The following is a 19298-nucleotide window of genomic DNA, read 5'->3' on the forward strand; positions in this document are numbered from 1 at the left end:
AGAACGGAGCCGTCCTCCGGAGTCGGCGTCGCGGCGGGGCGCCGCCGGCTGAGAACCGGCGGCTGACTGCGAGCGGCGGGACGCCCGGTGTCCGGGAGCGGCTCCTGGCCGAGCCGGGCAGCCCCGAAAGAGAGGGACCGACCCCGCCGATCGAGACGCGTTCGAGCCCGGCAGAGTCGGGCGGCCGCCTTCGGTTCCGGCTCGGCTCGGCTCGAACGGTCAGCAGCGCCGTGCTGAGCCGCTGCCCCGCAGGCGGAGGACTCGACTGCCGTTTTCTGTATTCACGTCTGTCCGAGAAGAAAGCTGGCGGCGCTGGCGCTGACCAGGGAGAGGGAGGCCGGGGGCCGGAAAGCTCTCGGGCTGCGGCTCCAGGGCAGGCAGAGGAAGTCACGGCGCTTTGCTGCTGAGTTCGTTACCCGACGAAGCCCGACGCGGGGGGGCTGGGCAGACAGTCTTGCCAAAGAGGCCCGTGCTACAGCAAGATTGACAGCACGACGCCTTTTGTTCCCCTTGAGCCCTGGGCAGGCTTCGGGGCGAAAACCTTTCCACGTGCAAAGCAGCGATGGGAACTGCGTCCGTCTCCCTGCTGAGACATGCTGGGGAACGTCTCAGGGGAAGCTCAAGTTCCGTCTCGGTGCTGCCCGGACAGCTCCGGCGCGCAGCGGCGGTGCGGGGCGGCCCGGGCTGCGGGAGCGCCGCCGTCTGAGGGGTGAAGAGCTCTGAGCCAGCTGCCAACGGCCGTTCCCGCGCGCCGCGCCTCAGCCAATCGGAGCCGGCGCCGCTGCCGCTGACCAACGAGAGCCCGGGGGCGGAACGGATCGGCACGTGCCCAGCGAGAGCCAGGGGGCGGGACGGACCGGCACCTGACCAATGAGAACCCGGGGCTGGGACGGTCCGGCACCTGACCAATGAGAGCCCGGGGGCGGGACGGTCCGGCACCTGACCAATGAGAGCCCGGGGGCGGTGCGGCGTTGCGCTGCGCTGTTGGTGGGAGGAGCGCGGCAGGGGGCGGGCCGTGGGTGGGGCCTCGGGACAGAGGGAGTTTTCTTCAGGACAGGAACACCAGCCATGTGCTTCAAGGCGCGTAACTATTGAGGAGATGGAGAACGCTTGCTGTCAGAAATCATGGCAGCTGTACAGGAGCTGGGTGTATTTTGGGGACAGTCCTTGTAACCAGCTGGTTTCGAGACATTGCCCTGCCCGAGAGTCTAAACTGCACAGCAGAAGAATGCTGGGAAAATGCTTCTTCCTCACTGTTTTTCACTTGCAGGTTCTTTCCTTAGGGTTCCTTTTTCCTTTCCAAAAGGAGATTTTGGGGATCGAGGCACTTGAAGAGAGAGTGAAGCCAGCTCTTTCCAACAGTGCGGGCAGTCCCTGTGGAGAGGACCCCGGGAACTTGAGCAGGGCACACCCCTCTTGTGCCTTTCTCCCGACTGGTTTTTGGGAGACAGCAAATGGACACCCCTACAAGAAGTCTCAGGGTGTTTCCTTTTGACACTCTTATTATGGAAGTAAGAATACATTCCTGGCTCCATTTTGCTCTTGTGTCAGAAGGCAGAGATTTAAGCTACCTAAAGTCACTTTTCCACAAACATTCCCACAGAAAGAAGCATCCAACATCTCTCTGTAGCTACGGAGACCCTGACTTCTCAACTCTTTCCAGGTATGTTTTACTGTCTCTTTCCAAATTTAGAAACGGCAGCTGTGCAGAAAAACATGCCACAGATCCTGAAGTGTGGGCCAGCGGGGAGTTTTACCCCGTCTCCTCCCTGATGTCAATCTGAAGTGATCTCCTTTAGTCCTCAGTATAACAAACGCATCCTGTGACCGTGCTTGAAGACAGTCTCCCTTGAGCATTTTAGCTGAGCTTGGTTAGCGCTCTTAAACCCAGCTGTGCAAGTGCTGCTTTCCTCCCCACTGTGAGGGATTGCTGTCAGGAGCCAACCAGTTATGCCAGGCACATCCAGCAAGGAGCTGCTGTGGCACGATGGGCGCGTGGAGCGGCTGTCTTCCAACCTGTCCTCTGCAGCAGTTAGCATTCTGCGGGTTACTCTTCCCCAGTTTGCAGAACAAATATCAGAAGTTGATGCTCTTTTGTGAAAATGTGGGTTGAAAAAAAGGCAGTGTGACATTCCTGACTGCAGGTGAACAGCAGCACAGATGCTGCCAGCCCCGCTGTAAAAGCTGGACTTGTTAATGAAGCAGCTTATCCATCTGTGTTGGGCAGTGGTATCAGGGCATTGCTCTTCAGATCTTTGTTTTCCATCTGAGGATTTTGTCCCAGCAGGGTTTGTGCCTCAGGATTTTGGGCAGGAGAAGGGCTGGCAGCAGCCCAGGGCAGGACGTGGGTCCCCTGGGGACAGCAGCCACAGCCCCTGCCCCATCTGCACAGTGACCCTGGGCCATCCCTAGGACACCTTGAGACCCTCCTCCTCTGCACAGCCCCACAAAGCACGAGGGAAGGTCTGGGGTGGCACTGGTCCCCCTGGAATGGGGCAGGGATGGTGCCCTCCATCCCATCCATCCCCAGTGCTCAGGGCTCCAGAGATCCCCAGGGTCCCTCAGTGTCCCTGCACCAGTGCCACTCTTATCGTAACAGACTTCTTCCTTATGTCCAGTCTAAAGGAGAAGAGGAAAGGTTGTCAGGGGGTTTCCCCAGTGAGAAGTACAGTTTCAGAAAGGGACGTGTACAGAGAACCCAGAGGAATAGCAAGGCAAGCCTAACAATGACTGCTACAAAACCAATGGTACAAAGAGAGAATTCACTGCCAGAAATATCTCACAGTCCAGTGATAAAGATTCACAGCTGCAAGGTTGTCTTCTAATTAAAAACAGTAATTACAAACAATCTGGATTTTTGAGCTAACTGTTATAATAAATATTAGTAGGTGGGGATTGCTAAATGGTGCTGCAGTCTCCTACTCGTAACATCCTTGCTGCTTCATTCTGGGTGCCGTCACTGAGCAGCATCTAATGGAAGTTCTTCCCTGCTCAGCTGGCTGCCTTAGTTGGAGCCCTGATGGCAATGACGTGGTGATGGCAGGCTTAGTTTTGCTGTTTTCTCCTCGTCAGAATACTCCGACTTTTGAAGGAAGCAGCTTCTTGTTTCCTGCCTTCCTGCCTTCCTCCCTTCCTCCCTTTTAATTTTAATTCATTTGGAATATCTATATTCCATATAGATGTTTTGAATATCATTATTTGTAGTGCTGAAAACTTTTTTAGAAAACAGTCATACTCAGTTAAAAAGGTATAATAAGGATGTTAAAGAAAGAACCCTCTGATGTGTTGACCAGGGATGAACATAAAAACAGCTCCCAGTTAATGTATAGGCAGCTGATGTGACTGCCTCTGTCCTCAGCAGCTTGCTCAAAGGAACCCCACAAAGCATTTCAGCGCTGGGCTGCTGAGGGAAGCTGTCGGAACAGGAGCACTGTGTCCTCTTGCAGAGGACCGGGATGCTTTTACAGCTGACGGCTGCTTTGGTTGTGGCCACAGCTCCTGAGGAGTGCAGCAGTGCTGAGAGCTGAAATGGGGGAATGTTGCACCTCCTGGAGGATGCTGAGAAATCAGTGGCCTAGGGCAGGTGCTGGAGAGGAGCTGCAGGGTGCTATCGTGGCAGCTGGGCGCTGCTGGTAGCACAACGGACTGTGCCTCTGCTAAGGCGACTGCAGTCACAGAGCGAGCAGTGACAGCAGGCATACGAGGCTTGCAGCACTGCCTTCCTCCCGTCTCTCTCCACGTTCAGATTCTCGGCCCAGCCCACAAAGCAAAATGAAGTAGAGGAGGCAGGAAATGTGCTCATAGTTCTTGCTTGGTTCCTATTGCAGAGCAAATGATTGCCTGCTGTCCGGTAAAGCTCACGCAGAAGCACTGATGCTTTTGCATAATGCACTGCCACCCTTGTCCCCTGCCCGAGCCGGGACGTAGGGCACCCGCAGCCTCTGGGCAGCCTGGGCCAGGGCCTCGCTGCCTCTGGGGGAGGGATTTCTCTACACATCAACCTCAGTTTCCACTCTTGGAGTTCAAAGCCATTCCCACACGACAGTGGCTGTCTGCCAATGCCAAGTGGCACACAAGGTCTGCTCGTGGGTCAGGTAGTGACATGACAACAGCGTGGACAATTGTGATGGTACTTTCTATTTATTGGTACAGCACAGCCTAGAAAGCCCCAGTTGATGCCAGCTGTGGTTCTCTGGCTGTCAGATGATGTCCCCAAACCCACACACGGGGTGCTCCCAGCTCCTGACTGATGGTGGAGAAGTGGGAGGGCAGAAGTGATGCTGGGGGGGGAAGGGGCGGGAGTCAGGGGGCTGCTGTGCCTGTCATACTTCCCCCAGACAGTTTTTTTTACAGGTGTTACATGATCCCCCTGAGGGGGCCGCTCCCACCTCTTGATGGATGGTGGAGAGGAGTGTGAGGGCAGAGGTGGTGTTGGGGGGGCTGGGGGCTGCAGGGCCTGATATGCTTCCCCCTGGCATTCTGGGTGGTTTTCTGGGTGTTGGGCAATGCCCCCAAACTGACAACCTAGGGGGGCCGCTCCCACCTCCTGAAGGATGGTGGAGGGGAGTGGGAGGGTGGTGATGATGCCCAGGGGGATGGGGGGCTGCTGGGCCAGTTGGCTTTCCCAAGGCAGCGGTTGTCTGTCGGTTGGACAATGTCCCCAAGTCTACACACTGCTGGGCTCGCTTCCATCCCCTGATGGATGCTGGAGGGGAGAGCGAAGGCAGAGGTGGTGCTGGGGGCTGCCAGGCCTCTCAGGCTTCCCTGAGGATGTGGCTGCCCCCAGGCTGACACCCTGAGGGACCACTCCCGACCCCCGAAGGATGGTGGTGGGGGATGGGGGGTGGTCTTGATGCCCAGGGCGGCTGGGGGGCTGCTGGGCCTGTTGCTCATCCGCCAGGGTGCCGTTGTTTGGGTGCCGGCCGATGAGCACAAGCTTCCAAGCCAAGCGGGTTCCTCCCGTCCCCTAAAAGATGGCGGTGGGGGGTGGGGGGTGGTGTTGATGCCCCCCGGGCTGCAGAGCCTGGGCTGGTGGGCTGTGGGGCCCGTGACGGGGGCAGCTGAGCCCGGCTGCTGTCAGGTCTGGCAGGGGCCGCCCTGGTGGTGCCATCCGGCTGGTGGGCAGGTGGTCACCGCCGTTGGCATCATGTCCATCTGCCAGGCCCCTTGAGGAGAGCAGGACGAGGGCAAACTGTGGCCGCAGACATCGTGCTGGGCTCCATCAGCTGCAGCGAGGCGCCTGTGGAGAGAGGAACGTGCTGAGGGCCCCTGCTCTCCTTCCTCAATGGCAAAGAGCCGCCCTCAGCTCTCAGCCTGTCTCAGGCCCAGCACTAAGAACGGGCTGCAGGAACGGCCGTGCCAATTCAAACATCTGATAGCGTAAATCTCAGACCACGTTAGCCAACAACTAACCGGCCTCTGTGCTGCTGGAACTACAAGTGCCTCCTGGCTCACAGCAGCCCTACAGTAAAGAGTTGGGCAGGATGGGGGTGGGGGTGAACAACAACTCACTGGTTTCTCTGCCTCCATCGCCGGATAAGCAGACAGCATGTTAGCATGGCTGCCAGCATGGAAACCAGGAAAGCTGCAGTCAGTGCCAGGCAGTACTTCAGTAAAACTTGATCTTCTGTGGCGTTTGCACGTCCTTCATCTTCCACACCTGGAGGAACAATGTGCTCACTGCTGTGTCTTGTGCCCTACTGGCAGTCTCACGAGAGGTCTGACATGGCCAAAAATGTTGTCTTTCACTTTGTTGGCCTCCAGGAACATGTGAAAATCCTTGGGCTGCAATGCTTCCCTGATTCCAGCGAAGCAAAGGGAACTCCCTAAGGCACTGCACATCAAGGCAGCGCCTTAGGGAACCTCTTTTTGGCCTCTCAGCTTTGTTTACACTCTGGCTCTGCCACGGTCCAGACCTTCCTGGGCCATGGATTTGCTCCTTCTTCTCCATCGTGCTCTAAGACTCCTTTTGCACTTGCCCACCATTGCCTCCTGAGGCTGGGTAGTTGTCTGACTAAACAAATCTCACTAGAGCAGGAGAGCGTGTGGATCTGTTTAATCAGGGTATAGACAGAAATACACTCACCACGTGCTGCCTTCTTCATGATTTTCATTAGTAAATGGGACAGTCTCTTGGAATATTTTCCATCTTCCCATGCCACTTTCCATCCCCCAGGACCTTAACAGAAAGCATTAAGATAAATCTTAGAGAAACAAAGTATTGAACTGAGCGGTCTTTTCGGTGAAGTCAACAAAGACAACAGCCACCCTGGGATGCCTGTGGGGCTCCAGCACAGGAAGCAGCCGAGAATTTGGCACAGCCTTCCCTGGAGGCAATTCTGCACCCAAAGCATGAGGAGAACTTCCCACCACACACTGCAATCTACACAACTGCACAAGGGCATCACTGAAGAGCAGATGGTGCCAGGGGATCATGTGAGGACAGGGTACGCACATGCAGCTGTGCATTCTCACTCACGCTTGCAGACATGCCCGGCTGACATTAGGACTGTGAGCTGGCATCTCTCAAAGGAAGCAAAAACTCATGGCATACCAATACGAGTTGCTGGGGCTTCTGTCCTTGAGCTCGGCTGGGAAGCTGGAGACCATTCGACTCCACCCGCACCTGTACACAAACACAGAGCAGCTCCTGTCAGACATGGCCAGGTACTTGTTTAGACTGCAATGCCAGCTCCACAGCACTCTTCTCTGCCTGCTACACAGCAGCATCTGGCAAATAGCTGCTGGGTGCCTGCAGCAGCACCGTGCCAGTCCAAGAAGGAACCGTGTGCGGAACTGTCTGCAGAAGGGAAGGGGCTGGAAGGGGAAGGGAAGATCCCTTTCCTTTGGGATAGCCCCACAGGAGGCTTATGGAGCAGATTATGCTGAGCCTTTGGCAAGACACTGCTTATAGGCGCAGCTGTAATGAGAAACATTCCCATTGTGTGTTGTGATCTCTCTCTTCCTTAGGGACCTGCAGTGACTGGAAGGGGCTCAGCTGATGACGTGGCACTCAGACTTGGGTTGAAAGTTGCCAAGCTGGAGAGGTGGGCAGTTGGCTGGCACCCAGGCTTCTCGTGCAGGAGAAATCACCGGGCAGTGAAAAGCTGAACCCTTCCTGAACTACCACAACCACATATGAGCAGAGAGCGTGAGATGAAGGCTGGTGACTTACCTCTGGCATCCAGCCCAGGCTCAGGAACAGGACTCTGCTTTGGTAATTCACCAAGAGGACCTGCAGGCACAGATGTGATCAGACACAGGTGAGGAGAGCTTCCACTGCACCTTGGGGCCTGGGGTTTTTTTCTGCAGTGACCTGCGAGGACTGGCTGCAGGTCAGGGAATGACATGGCCCAAACAGCAAACGTATAGGTTCTCTCCTCCAAAGAGTGGCAAGGGCTGCCTTCCCACAGATATGTGACAACTCTCCAAATAAAGAAATACTCAGGACTGATCTGTGTACAGCCTTTGAGGCACAAAGAGACTTGAAAGACCCTTGGAGGTTCCTGAGTACCCAAATAAACTATGACGGCACTAACTTTTCTGCCTTCAAGGAAGCAGACACTCACAACTTACCTCTGGGTTTCCCCTGAGACACAAAAGCAGCCTTCATCCCATTGTCCGGATATGGAGCACCATCATCTAGAATCAAGAACAGAAGAGGGATGTTCCCATGGCATGTTGTGATCTCCTCCCTTAGTGGTGGGGGAGGGCTCAGCTAATGGGATGGCAGACTCAGGCCGTGACTGCCAAAGCTACAGGGTGATCTGGAGCCTGGCACTGGGCAGCTTTCCGAAGCTCTCCAGGCCACGTGCAACACCCCTCCGGGACTGTGTGGACGAGCACACCAAGAAAAGACACCTAGAGCAAACTGGGCTCCAGCCGGGGGTCTCTGCTGGGAACCAGGATTCATCTATGGGGAGCACCAGGAAGCCGGAGCAGAAATGCTCCCGCTTTTCCCAGCACACATCTTCTGAGCTCCCCCTAGGTCAGCCCCGGCCAAAGAGCGTGCTCAGCCAGCAGCAGAGCCACGGCCCGGCACGGCTGGAGCCAGCCCTGCAGAGCACTGCTTCCTCACGCCCTCGCCTGGCTCCTGCGCTGCTGCCCGTCCCCCCCATCCCAACACCCCCACAGAAGGCAGCCCCAGGGCAGCGCGGCACACGGGGACAAGAGCCCGGAGCTCTCGCCCTCGCCGCCACTCGGTTGTGGCCCTGTCTCTGCCCACCCACCTGCTGCTGGCGCTCGCCACGGAGCGGCACAAGTCTCCTGGGAACACGTGGCCGTCAGGAGGAGGAGGAGAGCAAGGCGGGCGGGGGCCGTGGCCCCCCACACTCGTGCCATGCTGCCACCACCACCGCTGCAGCCACAGCGAGTGCTGCTGGGCGGCACAGAACGCCTGGGGCACACGCTGAGCATTGTGAGCTCATGGCACCAGGCGGGGCGTTGTGACCCCACGTCCCCACGATGACATCTGTTCCGCCACCAGGGCCAGCTTCCCCCTGGGCTTGCTGTGTGCGCTGTCGTGCTGGGGGAGGATTCCCAGGCATCTAGAGCAGCAGGAGACCACTGATGTCACATGGACAGCACGGAAGTGTGGAATGGCTCGGCTGGGAAGCGACATTAAAGAGACAGAGACGCTGTCAAAGGAGAAAGAAAATCACTTCAGTGTTGTTTTTACTGCTTTGTGCAAATCTAGAGATTCACTTTTCTCTTTTAATGCCAAAACAGAAGCCGGTTCTTCAGTGACATTTCTCCTTCAACCCTCCCACCCCATCCACTCTCCCCTCCCATCACCCCTACCTCTCTCATTTTCTCCTTCCTCTCCTCTCCCCTCTCCTCCCCCCCTTCGCTTCCCCTCCCCTCCCCTTCCCCCTCTTTTCTCCCTTTCCCCTCCCCTTCCCCCTTGCCTTATGCCAAACTTACCTCTCCTGCTCTTCTGATTCTCTTGCCTTGCTTTCCTTTGCAATGCTATGCATTGCTCTCTCCATATTTATTGCCAGCCATTCTTTTCTTAGCTCATATTCTTTACTTTTTACTTGGCTTTTTTCTTCTATTCTCTTTGCCTTTCTTCTCTTTTCTTCTTTTAGTCCTTTTTTCTCTTTTCATATATTATTTTCTCTCTCTTCTTTTATTTTCTCTTTTTTCTCTTTTTATTTTTTTCTTTTTCATTTTTCTTTTTTCTCTTTTCTAACATTAAATACTTTTTTCTCTTTTTTCTTTTCTCTTCTTTTATCTTTCTTAATTTTTTTTTGCTTTTTTTTCATTTTTTCTGTTTTCTCTTCTTTTTATCTTTCTTTCTTATTTTTATTATATATTCTTTTTTCTTTTCTCTATTTTGTCTCTTTCCTTTTTCTTTTTTCTATTTTTCATCTTTTTTTTCTTTTCTCTTTTTTCTTTTTTCTTTTTCTCTTTTTTTCCTCTTTTTCTCATTTCCTTTAATCTTTTTTTCTTTTTTTTTCCCTCTTGTTTTTCTCATTTTTTCCTCATTTTTTTTCTCATTTTTCTTTCTCTCTTATTTTTTCTGATTTTAATCATACGTTTTCCTTTAACCCTCCCCTCAAACCCCCCCTCCCCTCCTCTGCTCCCATCCCCTACCCTCCCCATCCCCCTACTCTCCTTTTCTCCCTTACCCTCACCTCCCTTACCCCTCCCCTTCTCCCTTCCTTAGCCTACCATTACCTCGCCTGCCCTTCACTTACCTTCTCCTCACTTCCTTCTTATTCATGCTCTTGGCTTTTCCTGCTACTCAAGCCAAATCTCAACACTTGCCTGCTCCGCTTGCTGCTCTGACAAGTGCCTCTCAGCTCTGCTCGCAACTTAACGCCTACTGCCTGCCCTTCTCTATTCCCTTCTCGTGCCCTTCAGGCTTCTGCTCCCCTTGCTGAGCAAGCCCATGCCTGGTAGCTCCCCTTCAACCTCCTCCGCCCTTTGCCTTTCTCCACACAGATGCTTGCTTCTGGCCAGCACTCCTGCCCACTGCCTAGCCCACAGCCCGCATCTCTTGGGGAGACAGCAAGGTGGCCTGGAGCTACCCACACCTCCTCCCGGGCACGGCTTCTCAGCTTTGCTTCAAGCCCACAAAAATCCCCAAGGAGCTCCTCTTACCTTTGGGCTCAGCTTCTTCTCCTGCCGTGCAGCTCCTGTGCCAGGCCGGGGCTCAGCTCTTCCCACACTCCTCCATTCCTGCCGGGTTGCATTTTTTCATTCTTTGTCTTGCTTTCCTTTGCTCTGCTACGGTTAGCTTTCCTACCTGCTTTCTCTACATTTACACGCATTACTTTTTACTTCTTATTCTCTTTTTTCCTCTTTTCTATTTTCCTCACAGTCCTCCCTGTTTCTTTTTTGTTGCTTGTTTGTTTCTTGGTTGGTTTTTCTGTTTTAATCTTTTTATCTTTTCTTACTTGTTTTTTTTTTTTTTTTTTCAGCCTCCTGATGTTACTTTATATCCATCTGTTGGCCCCCTTTATCCCCCTTATCGTTTCTGTATATGGGCCTTTACCAGTGCCTCTTCTCCCCACATTACCCTATAGCCCCCCGATAGCCCCATATTCCCCTATACTTTACTATAGTCTACACAAGCCCCCTAGAGCTCCCCTACAGCCTTTTATAACCTCATATGTCCCACCTATACCTCTCTGCAGACCCCTATCGCGCCTGTTTCTCCATATCACACCCACAGCCCTCCCACTGCTCCCTCTAGCCCCATATCCTGGGGGTCTTGATAGATGAAAAACTTAATATGAGCCAGCAGTGTGCCCTTGTGGCTCGGAAGGCAAATGATATCCTGGGCTCCATCAAAAGAGGGGTGGCCAGCAGGGACAGGGAGGTGATTGTACCCCTCTACACTGCTCTTGTGAGGCCCCATCTGCAGTACTGCGACCACGTCTGGAGCCCCCAGTACAAGAAAGACAGGGAGCTGTTGGAGAGGGTCCAGAGGAGGGCCACAAAGATGATCAGGGGACTGGAGCACCTCCCTTATGAGGACAGGCTGAGGGAGCTGGGCTTGTTCAGCCTGGAGAAAAGAAGGCTGCGGGGTGACCTCATTGCAGCATTTCAGCACCTAAAGGGAGCCTACAACAGGAGGGGAATCAACTCTTGGAAAGGGTAGAAAACTGCAGGACGAGGGGAAATGGTTTGAAGTTGAGGGAGGGGAGATTTAGGTTGGATGTCAGGGGGAAATTCTTTACAGAGAGAGTGGTGGAACAGGCTGGAACAGCTGCCCAAAGAGGTTGTGGATGCCCCGTCCCTGGAGGTGTTCAAGGCCAGATTGGATGGGGCCCTGGGTAGCCTGGTCTAGTGTGAAATGTGGAGGTTGGTGGCCCTGCATGTGGTAGGAGGGTTGGAGATTCATGATCCTCGAGGTCCCTTCCAACCCTGGCAATTCTGTGATATCCCCTTCTAGCCCACCTATTTGCCCCCTACAGACATCTGTACAACCACATTCTCTTATATCCTCCCCCAGCCCCCTATATCCCTCCCCATAGCTCTCCCCAGCCCCTCTGAGCCCCTTCCCAACCCCCCCAATGCTCCCTATAGCACCGTGTCCCCCCTAAGCCCCTCACCGCCCTCCATTGCCCCAAATCCCCCTAGACCCACCCCTAGAGCCCCATATACCCCAATCCCGTACCACAGCCCACTCCAGCCCCGTGTGCCTCCCTATACCCCAGCAGCCTTCTGTAGCCCCCTGCCCCCCCACGGCCCTCCCAGCTCCCCACAGCTTCCTAGCCCCCTCTACTTCCCTTCAGCCCCTGTATCTCTCCCGGAGCTCCCCAGAGCTCCATATTGATCCCACATCCATCCCACAGCCACAGCCCGTCCCGTACATATCCCACTTCCCCACATCCCATCCTGTCTCCATCCACATCCCCACATCCCAGTCCCACTCCCAGCCCCTCACCCCACACGGAGGTGGCTTACGGCCGCGCAGGGTTCCCTCCCCGGCCCGGCGGCGCTCTCCGTCCCTCCCGGCTCCGGCGCCGCTGTCCTCAGCACCGCTCCCGTCGTGCCGCAGTTCCGTCTCGGTGCTGCCCGGACAGCTCCGGCGCGCAGCGGCTGTGGGACCGGCACCACCTGAGGGGAGAGCCGGCTGCCAACGGCCTTTCCCGCGCACTGCGCCTCAGCCAATCGGAGCCGGCGGCGCTGCCGCTGACCGATGAGAGGCACGAACGGACCGGAACTGCCCCTGACCAGTGAGAGGCCGGAGCTGCCGCTGGCCAATGAGAGGCACGAACGGGCCGGAACTGCCCCTGACCAATGAGAGGCCGGGGGCGGGGCAGAGCGGCTGTGGGGGGGCCTCGGGGTGCTCTCTGTTGCCATAGGGGATGGGATCGGGGCTGTGGGATTGCGACTGGGATGAGGGAATGAGATGGACAGGTGGGTGATGGGCTCGGGAGGAGGGACTGGGAATGAGATTTGGAATTGGGATGTGGGATGTAGGATGTGGGGTCGGGACGTGGGGTTGGGATGTTGAATGTGGGATTGGAATGTGAGATTTGGGATTGGGATGTGGGGATGTGGATATGGGATGGATATGGGATGGGATATTGGGCAATGGGATGCGTATGGGATGGGCTCTGGGTATGGGGTGGACTTGGAATGGATACGGGATCATAGAACCATAGAATTGCTCAGGTTGGAAAAGAGCTCCAAGGTCATCAGATCCAACCGCAACCCAACATGAAATCTGTTCAGCCGTGCTTTGTGTCTCTGTGACGTCTGTAAAGATTGAGGTAAAAGACCCAAAGTAAAAGGAGGGCTGCAATCAGTGATTTCTGGGAACTTTGTAGAACTGAAGAACTTCTGAAACAAATGGATGTTTCTGTTCAGCAGAGGGAAAGTAGTCATTTCAAGATAAAACCTGCTGTCCAGAAAGCCTGCAGATGTACTGTGGAACATCCTCTCTAGGCACTAAGAGCAAGGTCTTTTTTCCCTTTCACTTTTCCTTTCCCTTTCCCTTTTTCTTTCCCTTTTCCTTTCTTTCCTTTTTTTCCTTTTCCTTTTCCCTTTCCTTTTCCTTTTCCTTTCCCCTTTCCCTTTTTCCTTTTCCTTTCCTTTTCTTTCTCATGTTGTGCAGATTTTCTCATTGAGTATCTGAAATGTAAGGGAGATACCCCAATGTAGTTCACCTTCTCTTTTTCATAAATAGTCAGTATGGAATATCCCAAACTGCCGTTCTGAATGGCACCACCCCAAAATACATGGTATGGGTTTTTGGTTTGGTTGGTTGGTTATTGTTTGCTTGTTTCTGGAGATATTTCATGTTGATGAGTTTTAATGGTGGGTAGGAGCCTCAGAGAACACCAGGGTAAGGACTCGAGAACTTTGGTCTGGTTTGCAAATTCCCTTGTATCCTTCTGGGCATGCTTTTAAGATGTTGGTCTTCCTCCAGAGAGATTTTTATTATTTTTTCCCTTCACTCCCCTTCCCTGTTCCCTCCCCTTCCCCGTTTCCTTAACTTCCCTTGTCCGACCTTACCTTCACTTACGTTTTATTTTTTATCTTTTTTTTGCCTATTGACTGGGTCAGCAGGAAGGACGTAGACACGAAGGAAGGCATAAGCTTATTTTATTGTCAATTTCAAAACAATACAAAAACAAAGCAGTGCCCTAAAGTGAAAAGATAAGCTTAGCAGGAAAGAAAATAAGCAGTGCAGCGAGTCTAATCATTACCACGTCATAATATAATGACATGTAGCATAGTGATAGTGATTAAGAAAGATGCATCACCAGTTGCCCTACTCCTTTATCGTCATCCAGATTCACAGTGGCTGGGGAGTCCCGGTTGCAGGAAGGATCTGGAGAAGCTGTCCCAGCAGTTGGGAACTCATACGGCGATGTGTCCACCCCGGAGGTGAGGTCTGCAGAGTACTAGGGTAGGCAGCAGTCAGGTGGAACATCCGTTTTCCTTTTCTCCTCTCGGTTTTCTTCCTGAATACCCTGTCCAGGGTTCAAGGAGGAGCAGAAAGAGCTGTGCCATCTGTTTTGGTGTAGCACGGGCCTCTTTGGCAAGACTGAGCGCCCAGAGCCCCGGCAACATGCTTAGTCAGGTAACAGACATTGCAGCAAAGTTCCCTTGTGAGCAAGGCTCCCCACCCTGACTTTGAGGTCGGATGGCAGGGGGAGTGGAAGCTGAGGGAAGCGGCTGTGTGGGAGGGCACAGAGCTGACTTGTTGGGAAGATGGTTTGCCAGGGCTGTGCGCTCTTCAAACTGGTGAGCCCTCGGTAGAGTTACGAGGAGCCCAGTGCTGTCAGTCCGTACAGATCCCTGCGTTTTGTGGAACTGAAGAGCCCAAACAGGGGACAGGTGTTCCTAAGCTTCTGGTTTTCTTTCACGTGCTGTGTGGTTGATATTCCTGTCTGTGTGACAGCGCTGTGGAAGGTCAGGAAAAAGAGAGGGAGAGCTGGGCCAGTGTAGTTTTGCTGCTGTACCTGGCAGCCAGATGATTCCCTGCGATCTGGAAATGGTGCACAGATCATAGAGAGCCAACCAGTGCAGTTAGTGGGAGCTATTTAATCCCCAAAGGTGCTGCTCTGCTGCTGTGAGTGGGTTCTATTGCAGAGGCAGCAGATTCAGCAGTGTGCTGCAGAGCGTGAATGCACGCGGGCTGCTGTTCTGCTGCAGGGTCTTGGGGTGAGGCAGCGTGCATCTTCATTTTGAGCTTTTCCAACAGCAACAAAGTTCTCCTGTGGCTTTGTTGAGCTGACTTGGGTGCTGTTTAGACTATGCAGTGTGGAGCGCACCGCTGCCAAATTCAGAGATGCTCTTCAACCGTTCTGAGATTCCTGTTGGGCTCAACAAAAACCATTGCTTCGCTTCTTGTTGCACTCGAGGCCAAGTTCTGTGGTTTGGTTTCATCTTTGCAGTGATGCTTACAACTCACTGTCTAGCACAGTCAATGGTGGAAATAGTGACTGGTTTTCTTGTTGTGCTGATTTTGGAAGGGAGGGTCTTTCAAGGCTGCCAGCGTGTCTGATGAAGTTTCTTTTCAACCCTGTTTACAAGGAGATGTCAAGCATGACTCTGCTCTGATGAATGTCAGCGTGTCCTTGTTTTACTTCAGAACACAGACTGAAACTCAGGAGACTTGCGTGAATAACTTCCCCCCGTATTTTGGGGTGGGAAGAGGGTTGGAGATGAACTTCAGGCGTACTTAGACTGCAGAGACTTGTTTCACGTTATTTAGTTTACGTCTGCCGTGAAGTTTTTGCTTGTCACTTCCTAGTTCTCTAGCTCCTTCATGCAGGTAGAAAATGCTTTTTGGATGCAGTAGTCTATTTCTGATGTTATCAGCCCAAGATAACTTCACAGCACGCACTGTGTGAGTGAAAGGTGAAACGTAAGTCTCCAAAGGTATCTATGGAGGGGTAGGAGGAGGAAACAAAAGTGAAAATACAAAAAGCAAAGCAGAAGGCAGAGCCGGCAGGAGGGGAAGATGGCAGAAGCACCAGCAGGAGGAGCTGGGGTAACATCTTCACTCTTAGTTTGTAGGATTTGTTTTCTCCTGCAACACTGTTGTATTGCAACAGCAGCAATAACAAAAAGCTCAGCTGTAGCAGACCCCATTCTTCTGATTTCTTTAGTCAGAAGTGTTTGTGAAATGTCCCAAGTATAAAGATCAGTCGCTTGCTTCGCTAATGGCCTCAGTTTTCCTTTGGTAGCTTCTGCCCGTTATTGGAAACAAGATTCCTTTCTTAATCCTGTCTCTTTCAGAAACAAAGGCTTGAATACAAGAAGTGGGCTGGTAATTAACTGTTAGCACTGTTATGCGTTGCTGAAAAGAGGGCTCTTCCTGTTCAGTTGCTTCAAACGTACTGTACATCTGACATGTGCCTGTCGTGTTTGTTTTCGTTTTCCATTCAGAAATGGTTGAAAGGATTCATCTGTGCTAAGCTGTATTTTGAAATAAAAGAGTATGAACTTGCTAAAAGGTAATACGTGTTGATGTATGTGGTTGATCTGTTCTTGAAAGTGTAATAGAAAAGCCAGCTGAAGTAGAGAAATCAAGATCACGATCATGCCTTTTTAAGGTAACAGTAAATGGAAGGATTGGGTGCCACTGAAATCCTTCTAAAGGAGCAACTGCATTAGTTATATAATACCAAAGAAATCATGGAGTTGAAGTGGCTTTTATTTCATCATATGATGCATCTGGTTCTGTGAGCTGCTGCTCAGAACTCAGTACTTGCTGACAAGTAAGTAGCATTGGTACGTGTAAAAATAATGTTGTTCCTCACAGGAAGGTCTAGGTCAAGCATCTAGAACTAAATATAGCCCTGCTTTCCATTTGACAGATTAAATTCCCTTTAGCTTTAGCTGCACGGTGTGGGGGGACTTGTATTATTGAGGAGTATTGATCTTTCTGGGTTTTCTCGCTCTGTAGATACATATCTACTTATCTCAGTGTCCAAGAGAGAGATCCCAGGGCACACAGGTTTCTTGGACAAATTTATGAAGCTCAGGACAACACAGAAAAAGCTGTTGGGTGTTACAAGGTAAGCGATCCACTGACCCCCTGTAATGACCAGCTTTCTTCCTTTGTAAATGGACTTTTAAAATGCATCTGTGCTGTGCATTCCTTAAGCTCAGAGAGAAAATGTGTTGTGGACAAATTGTATGATGTACATTTTGCATTGCCAAATCTGTCTATGATGTACTTAAGAAAGGATTCTTTTTTTGGTAGAATTGGCTTCAGCTTTTATTTATTTATTTTCCAGTTGATTCTTTCTTTTGTGTCCTGACTTGATCTTTGTGGTAACTGCTATGATAGTCTTCCCATTGCCCTTTGGACTAAGGGTCTGTGCCTGCTGTGGAATTGCCAAGCAGGGATGATGGTAATCTCCAGAACCCAATACAGAAGGATCTGGTGCTGAAGATTGTGGAGCTATTCTGCAATAAAGACACCAGTGATGGAAGAGCAAAATACTGGGTTGAGGAAGCTGCCAGGCTGCTCCCCAGGAATCCTGCTGCTCTCAGATTGAAGGTAAATTCCAGCTTCTCATCTCTGCTCTGTGCCTTGAAGAAACTTTCCGTATCTGACTGGGTGCTTCTAGCATGCCATCTAGTCATCTCACAATATTTCCTTGGCTAAATTAGTTTAGCATTAGTTTAGCATGAATCTATTACATGTTAATTTCTTTGCTGTCTGATGTTTTTGTCTAGCTTGCTTGAAAATTGCAGCTCTGAGCTTTCTCATGCGTTTTAAGGTTGAGGTGTTCAAAAATGTGGGGAAACTGTGTTAGCAATAATATCCAAGAAGTTGAGTTTAGATAGTCGCAACAGACACATCAAGTATTGCCTAAGCTGCTTTTTAGTTTTTTGAGTTTAAAAATGCAGAATGTAGGAAGTGCTGTCATTCTCAACTACAGTGTAAATGCTTTCATCAGTTATGCAGTGTCACTTTGGCACTTATTTTTATGTAGCACAGCTGCAGGGACACAGAGGTTCTCAGAGGCTTCTGTTAGCTTTCTGTTGTCTTATTTGGACCAGCTATTCTGTAACAAGGTGTGCTGTCTCTGTCTCAGATAGTCTGACAGTCTTAACTTGGCATCTACGAGAGGCACAGTGAAGTTTTTTCCCCTGTTATCTCGTTTCTAAGATGTTGGAGTAATTCCAGCAAGTCTGTAGTCTGTGTAGCGGAGGTGAGCAAACTGTCAGGTAATGTGGTTGTTGAAAAGGCTGATGTGGAAAAAAAATATATTAATACGTTGCCTTGATGTTTAATAGGAGAAGTTTCAAGAATATAAAGTCGAAGATGGCTGGAATGAGCTCTTTTATGTGACTCAAGCTGAACTCCGTGTGAGACCCGATGACGTCTACCTTAACATCAGACTTGTTGCACTGTACCGCTCACGCAATAAGTTACGAGATGCTGTGCTCCATGTTCAGGAGGCAGAGAAGAAAATACCTCTGGAGACAAGCTTGGAATGGTACTCCTGTGTCGTAAAGACACTTGAGGTACTTAACCATCTTTTGATCCTGTCATAATCTTCCATATCCTCAAAACTGGTCATAGTCTGTTATTTTTGTTCCACTGACAGCTATTGCTCAAGTGATTTAACTTTTCCAAATGAAAGTCTACTGAAGCCAATTGTTTAATGGGGATTTTCTTCCTAAAGTTAAACCTTGCTTATTTTCTTACTTCAAGTCTAAGCTGGATATAGCAGCTCCATCAGGGGGAGAACTGTTCAAAGAGTTCCTGGAACTTTACTGCTGAAGGATATGTTAATGCCTCAGCTGTGATCCTGGGTTAGGTAGCAGTGTGTCCTGGAGAAGTAATGTCCTTGCCTTCACAGAAAGATGGTGGTTCCTCATCCTCTGATGAACTTTATTCTTTAGGAATGCCTCAAATCAGCGCAGGACAGGACTTGGAACTTAATACAAAGAATTGGGGAGCTATCAAGAGCAGTCATCTACTGGCTCATTCTAGCTTTATTAAAATGAAGTTTGTTCTTTACTGGAAGAAAAGGAGGTTATCAGGAGTAATCAGCAAGGGGGAGGGCATGCTTGACCAACCTGGTAGCCTTCTACAATGTTGTCACTGGCTGGGTGGATGTAGTGCATGTAGTCTACCTTGCTTTCAGCAAGGCGTTTGATACCGTCTCCCACAACATCCTTATGACAAAGCTGAGGAAGTGTGGACAGATGAGTGGACAGTGAGGTGGGTTGAGAACTGGCTGACTGGCAGAGTGCAGAGGGTCGTCGTTGGCGGTGCAGAGTCCGGTTGGAGACCTGTAACCAGCGGTGTTCCTCAGGGGTCGGTGCTGGGTCCGGTCTTGTTCAACATCTTCATCAATGTCCTCAATGAGGGAATAGTGCTCACCCTCAGCAAGGGTGATCTGTGAGGCCCCGTGTACTGAAAGGCAGCCACACGGTCTCCCATGAGCCTTCTGTTCTCCGGGCTCAACAAGCCCAAACCTCTCAGTCTCTCTCCAAAGGAGACATTCCCGATGCTTTGAAGCCTTTGAAGTCACGTTCCTGATGTCCAAGTTACGTGCCCATCATGTGTTAATGCTGCTGTGCCAATCGGTGGGCTCAACAGCTGCAACAAAGACACCAACGTCTTTGGGATAGGCTTATTTTACTGCCTATGACAAAATAAAACCAAAGTCATATTGGCAGTGTCTATAGCCAAAAGAGAAGCTTAGCAGTAAAGGGAATAAGCAAGGCAGTGGGCCTACTCATTGCCACGTGAGCACAGTGGTGAAGAAAGATCCACGACCAATAGCCCCAGCACTTTACCATCAGCCAGATCCGCAGTCACTGGGGAGCCCCGTTTGCAGGGAGGATCTGAAGAACCTCTC

The 19298-nt window shown here is 51.5% G+C and overlaps 2 protein-coding genes across 6 annotated transcripts; one reads left to right on the forward strand and one right to left on the reverse strand.

Annotated features, from left to right (window-relative positions):
• Positions 1-1655: 1655 nt before the first annotated feature.
• LOC149911662 (uncharacterized) lies at positions 1656-12623 on the reverse strand. 5 transcript variants are annotated; one of them, XM_090133415.1, is made up of 8 exons: positions 11917-12623; positions 8229-10182; positions 7576-7641; positions 7175-7234; positions 6554-6625; positions 6086-6178; positions 5512-5659; positions 1656-5239 (listed from the first exon to the last, which is right to left on the reverse strand). In XM_090133415.1, the coding sequence occupies exons 2-8, from the start codon at positions 8413-8415 to the stop codon at positions 5077-5079; spliced, it is 789 nt and encodes a 262-aa protein (XP_089989541.1). In that variant the 5' UTR covers positions 8416-10182; positions 11917-12623; the 3' UTR covers positions 1656-5076. The 5 variants fall into 5 exon arrangements, with proteins under 5 accessions (XP_089989541.1, XP_089989539.1, XP_089989538.1 ...); XM_090133413.1 differs by having other exon boundaries at positions 8229-11320; XM_090133412.1 differs by having other exon boundaries at positions 8229-11070; positions 11187-12623.
• Positions 12623-18746, forward strand: LOC149911663 (RANBP2-like and GRIP domain-containing protein 8). Its single transcript, XM_090133417.1, has 6 exons — positions 12623-12728; positions 13755-13848; positions 16379-16490; positions 16822-16978; positions 17722-17952; positions 18334-18746. Exons 3-6 carry the CDS (start codon positions 16447-16449, stop codon positions 18436-18438), a joined length of 537 nt encoding a protein of 178 aa, XP_089989543.1. The 5' UTR covers positions 12623-12728; positions 13755-13848; positions 16379-16446; the 3' UTR covers positions 18439-18746.
• Positions 18747-19298: the final 552 nt, after the last annotated feature.

This window comes from Phasianus colchicus, unplaced genomic scaffold (genome assembly GCF_987193195.1).
Source record: "Phasianus colchicus unplaced genomic scaffold, bPhaCol1.hap1.1 HAP1_SCAFFOLD_60, whole genome shotgun sequence".
Classification (NCBI taxonomy): Eukaryota; Metazoa; Chordata; class Aves; order Galliformes; family Phasianidae; genus Phasianus; species Phasianus colchicus.

Excerpts from the sequence above, each read along its gene's own strand:
- LOC149911662 (XM_090133415.1), bottom strand. The coding sequence starts at position 8,415 with ATGCTCAGCGTGTGCCCCAGGCGTTCTGTGCCGCCCAGCAGCACTCGC. Across the intron at positions 7,642-8,228 it reads GTGGCGAGCGCCAGCAGCAG|ATGATGGTGCTCCATATCCG; the intron begins GTGGGTGGGCAG and ends TCTTGATTCTAG. Across the intron at positions 5,240-5,511 it reads CGATGGAGGCAGAGAAACCA|GCGCCTCGCTGCAGCTGATG; the intron begins GTGAGTTGTTGT and ends CTCTCTCCACAG.
- LOC149911663 (XM_090133417.1), top strand. The coding sequence starts at position 16,447 with ATGAAGCTCAGGACAACACAGAAAAAGCTGTTGGGTGTTACAAG. Across the intron at positions 16,979-17,721 it reads CTGCTGCTCTCAGATTGAAG|GAGAAGTTTCAAGAATATAA; the intron begins GTAAATTCCAGC and ends GATGTTTAATAG. Across the intron at positions 17,953-18,333 it reads GTGTCGTAAAGACACTTGAG|GAATGCCTCAAATCAGCGCA; the intron begins GTACTTAACCAT and ends TTTATTCTTTAG.